Here is a 5228-nt window from a genome sequence, read left to right on the forward strand (position 1 = left end):
CACGTTGTTTGACACTTGGATTGTTGTCAAGGGTCAATTGGATGGGAAAACTGTTTGACATTTAAACTATCCAACAGGGTAATCTAACGCCCCAATTTTTTTTGTAAGACATAAACACGGGAACGTTACGAAAACTCATTTTTCTTTAATTAAAAAAAATGAGGAACTATATAAAATTCTTCAATAAACAAATAATTGTAACGTTTAAATTAAAATTATTGAAAGCGTATCTAACCATAAACTTAAACTCCTAAGTAATTCAAATAATGTGTTCTAAATTAAAATAAACAAATTGCTAAATTTAAAATGGCAAACTTATTTCTTTTTCTCTATTCTTCATTCACTTGGCAGCCCGCATCACCAATTCTCCACTGCTCGAATTGACCCGAACTAATCTGTAAAATTAATGTAAGAGTGAGTATTTTAAAAATTCCCAGTAAGATACGTGCAAATTTCCATACACAGGTATATAACAAATAAATAATACACTCCATACCGCTCTTCTCTTATGAAGTATATCGGTGACCAAGCGACACACCCATCTTAGGTCATCTTAATTTTAATGTAGAAATTTCGTATCTCTTTCTTTAGAACCCGAAGGTCCACTAGCATTCCATGTATATTTAATCGCATAGAAGAGCATAAGGAAACGTAAACACTTTGCACATAAATGTATCTTACTTCGTTGAATCTACAGTATGTTGAAAATCGTTCCTCCGCTTTGAAGGTATGTGATTAAAATACTCGATGTATGAAATTCTATTTCTAATGCTACTTTCTGTCTTCCTTTTTCTCTCCTTTCTCTCTCTTTTATCTTTCTCTTTCTCTTTCTCTATTTCACGTGTGAATTTTTTGGTGTGGTAAAATGTGTGATTCTAGCCTACTATTTATAGGTGTAGACTAGAGTAGAAGATATGTCTTATCCTAACCAAAAGATTTTTTTTTTTTACTTGATTTGTACTAGGCCTTTTTTGTTGTTATCAAAAAGTTTGAGATTATCTATAATACTATATTTACAAATAGAAAATTTATTTGCCATCACTTATCTATTATAATATAGTTTATCTTCCAAAATAAATGCTCTGAAATAATTAAAATTCTATCTTATTTTAATGAATATTATGTTTAAACAAAAGGTAGTCTAATTAGTCAGCACTGCCTAAAATATTTAATTAAAGGGAATTATATTAATTCTTAATTCTATTTAAGTTTGTTTCATTATTCCATGACGGTTTTTCCCGTAAAATGCCTCAATCCAGTATAATCTACAGTTATTTTTCCCTTATCTAAACATCACGTGAAGTCTATCAACTCATAAAGTCAAGTAATTAAATAATACTAAAATAATCAATCCCTAAAATCAAGGAAACCTACCCTTCTTTTTCTCCAAAATCAAAGCAAATAATTATTAAAATAAACCTACTTCTTTTTATTCATAACCATTTCTATACGTACACACCATACAAAATCAAGACAATTCCATGTACACATGTCAACATCACATCTTCCTTCCAAGTTTTAATTGAATTTGAAAACCAATTTCTTCAAATCGAAATTTCTTGGTGCTGGGTTATCCAAATTGACTATTTCTCGAGCCTAAAATTCATAATTAAATACTGACTATCCAGCGAGTATAATATTAATATACTTATTTTTACTCTATCGAAATTTAATTTTGACTCAAAGTATAAGAATTTAAAATATATTACCTCTTAGTCCCTCAACTTTTGAAATAATATAATATAGATATTAAATAAATTTTTATCAAAAATTTTGGGATGTTACAATCTCACCCCCTTAAAATAATTTCGTCCTCGAAATTACCTTCGTTCGGGTCTTCTGTTGTCCGTTCCTGGGCTAAAGCAAAAACTCGGGCCTTTCCCTTCTTTTCTTGTTCATCATTCTTCTTCAAGGGGTCTTCTTTGCAATTTTTGGAAATATGCCTTGTTTTACCGCATCGATAGCACACATGCTTCCCAAACAAGCATTCACCACTATGCATTTTATTGCACTTTGGACATGGTGAAATGGCTTGTCCAAAACTTGATCCAAAATTAACCTTTTTGTTCTGTCCCTCTCCCTTCCCTTCATTGGACCCATTCCACTTCCTCTTTCCTGATAACTCGGCCCCTTGCTGGGGAATTTGATCTATTTCCAACCTATTTGAGATTGCTTGGGCAGTTTGCAAAACGTGCCTATAGGTGGTGAATTGGTGGGATGCCATTATTCCACCAATCTCAGGACGCAATCCAAGTTCGAACCTCCTTGCTTTCTTTGCTTCAGTATCCACTAGGTGTGGTGCATATCTTGAGAGTTGTTCGAATTTTCTTTCATATTCTTCAAGTTTCGTCTTTCCTTGTCTGAGTTGAACGAATTCTGTCTCCTTACGATCCCTCAGGACTTGTGGGAAGTATTTTCCCATCATTTCCTCCTTAAATTGCGTCCAAGTCAGAGCACGTTGTTGTGCTTCTGTTCTAGTGCGAGATGCTGACTCCCACCAATGGCCTGCCGCGTCAACCAACATAAATTCTGCACATAACACCTTTTGAGCATCAGTGCAAGATAGATGTTTGAAGATTCGCTCCATTCCTCTTATCCATTCTTCAGCTGCTAGTGGGTCTGCCTTACCATCGAAGGTTGGGGGTTTGTAGCGACGGAACTGTTCCACGATTGAGCTGGTGTTGTTAGCGTTTGTACCACGGGGACCACCCTGTGCTTGTTGCCTACCCAAATCCTGTACCACCCTTAGCAAATCTCTGATGATCGTACCTTGATTTTGTTGTTGTCTCGACATTTTCTTAACACAAATAAAATTTTAATTTAGGGAAAAAAATTGGTAAAACACTTCTAATATTTTTGTAACAACGAAGAATTTAATAAAATTTCCAAATCCTTAAAAAAAAATTTGCTCTTCAAAAAATTAAATAAATAAATAAATAATCCAACTTTTCCTAAGCAAATAAATAAAACTTATCCCTAATCTAGAATCTTCTTTTTATGCCGTCTCATCATCCAAAGTAATGCATGACTCGGGCTCGGAATCCATAACCAAATCAATGAAATTTTGTGGTTGGACTTCTTGCTCAGGGTCTTCTGGCTCTAGTTCGATCTCCTCCTCTGGGTCCTCCTCTGGGTCTTCCTCCGGCTCTGGCTCTGGCGCTGGTGCTTGTTGTCTATGGTTCCATAAAATTATGATATCTTCACAGTATCCTTTAAAATCAATCTTATCCCAATCTTCTTCCAAATATAAATCATAATCCATGTCCCTCACGAAATAAGCCACGTCTCTCCATTGAGGTTGCATAGTGCTTATACGGTGATATATCGAAAGGATTGTCCCCTCATTATATCCAAATGACATTGCTCGCTCCCACTTAGTAAGGAAATCTTCAACATGTTCAACAAAAGTTCTCTCCCATCTCACTTCATAATTTATGTAGTTCTCAATGACCATTTCAGCACGCTGGAGGTACGTTGGGCTATTCCTAGTCATCCTAATCACATGACATCATAATTTTAATTATGCTTAACTTTTCATTATCAATATTATTATTATTATTATTATTATTATTATTATTTTTTATTCTCAGTGCATAAACTATACTCTAGCAAGATGACAAATAAATTATGCGATGTGAACATGTTTATACATTTTATAACATGCAGCAATGTTTAAAAACATGTCATTACATTTCATACCTGGGTTCAATTGGAGAGTAGTCGAATGGTGAGCGTCATGTGCCAAGTATTCTTTATATCATTACGTATTTAAAAGTTTGCAATCACAACATAAAAAAAATACATTGATTTTATTTGTTTAAGAATTTTCTAAAATTGGAACGTCATAAATGTTTCCAATGATAACTATGTAAGTTCATTATTTTACACAAACCTTTAACATTAAATAAATGTAGGAAATAAAAACAAAAACTATTTTGCATGAAAAGCATTGAACACTTCACGCTAACAACATACCATTTTCTTTATTATCACTGTTCACGGATGAACAGTTACTAAAATAAATTTTTTTTTGTTGCTGTATTGTTCACGTGAACAGTACTGTTCACGTGAATAGTAATTTTTTTTTTTTTTCATTTTACAAAATCTTAAATATAATTTTCTTAGAATTATTGTTTTCCGTCTTAATGATTTGAATAACACGTAACTGAAAAGACTTCCAGGCAAGGAGGGGGGTCACAAACGAACCGCTTAAATCCCAAGCTCGCCTTAGACAGTTTAGGTCTTTTTGACAAAGTTTTTCAGTCTTGTGGATACGCAAATCAAAGAAACTCGAAACAATAAGTGAGAAAAGAGATTTATTAAAATATGATTTTTTTTTTTATACATAATATAATGTGGACACCCCTTTTTATGTTAACACGCACACCAAGACACATACAAATACATGCACACACTATAATATATACATACACCCCAACATGCAATAGAACCTGCGAAAAGGTTACATTAAAATATCAAATCACCTTTAAAACATTTGAGTTTCAAATTCCAAGGTTGTAATATATATTAAAATATTATTTCACCCTTACATGATATGCAATAAAGGACATATGAATGAATACATTATGCAAAGTGATGTACTTGGTCAGATGGAACAAATGGTCAATTCACTGTAAAATTTAAAGTGGCTTTATAGCAGAAGCAAAATTCCAAAATTTTCTGTATTGTTTACGTGAACAGTTCTTGTTACTGTTCACGTGACTTTTTTTTTTTTTTTTTGGAAAAGTCTACAGGAAAGTAAAACCGTGCTCTGATACCATACTGTAACGCCCCATTTTTTTTATTAAGTATAAACACGGGAACGTTACGAAAACTCATTTTTCTTTAATTTAAAAATGCGGAACTATATAAAATTCTTCAATAAACAAATAATTGTAATGTTTAAATTAAAATTATTGAAAGCGTATCTAACCATAGACATAAACTCCTAAGTAATTCAAATAATGTGTTCTAAATTAAAATAAACAAATTGCTAAATTTAAAATGGCAAACTTATTTCTTTTTCTCTATTCTTCATTCACTTGGCAGCCCGCATCACCAATTCTCCACTGCTCGAATTGACCCGAACTAATCTGTAAAATTAATGTAAGAGTGAGTATTTTAAAAATTCCCAGTAAGATACGTGCAAATTTCCATACACAGGTATATAACAAATAAATAATACACTTCATACCGCTCTTCTCTTATGAAGTATATCCGTGACCAAG

The 5228-nt window shown here is 32.7% G+C and overlaps 1 protein-coding gene across 1 annotated transcript; it reads right to left on the minus strand.

The window, feature by feature from the left end:
- Positions 1-340: 340 nt before the first annotated feature.
- On the minus strand, positions 341-2794 carry LOC111378286. Its single transcript, XM_023001461.1, has 2 exons — positions 1794-2794; positions 341-395 (listed from the first exon to the last, which is right to left on the minus strand). The coding sequence occupies exons 1-2, from the start codon at positions 2792-2794 to the stop codon at positions 341-343; spliced, it is 1056 nt and encodes a 351-aa protein (XP_022857229.1).
- Between the last annotated feature and the right edge of the window lie 2434 nt (positions 2795-5228).

Source organism: Olea europaea, unplaced genomic scaffold (genome assembly GCF_002742605.1).
Source record: "Olea europaea var. sylvestris unplaced genomic scaffold, O_europaea_v1 scaffold18, whole genome shotgun sequence".
In the NCBI taxonomy this organism is placed as follows: Eukaryota; Viridiplantae; Streptophyta; class Magnoliopsida; order Lamiales; family Oleaceae; genus Olea; species Olea europaea.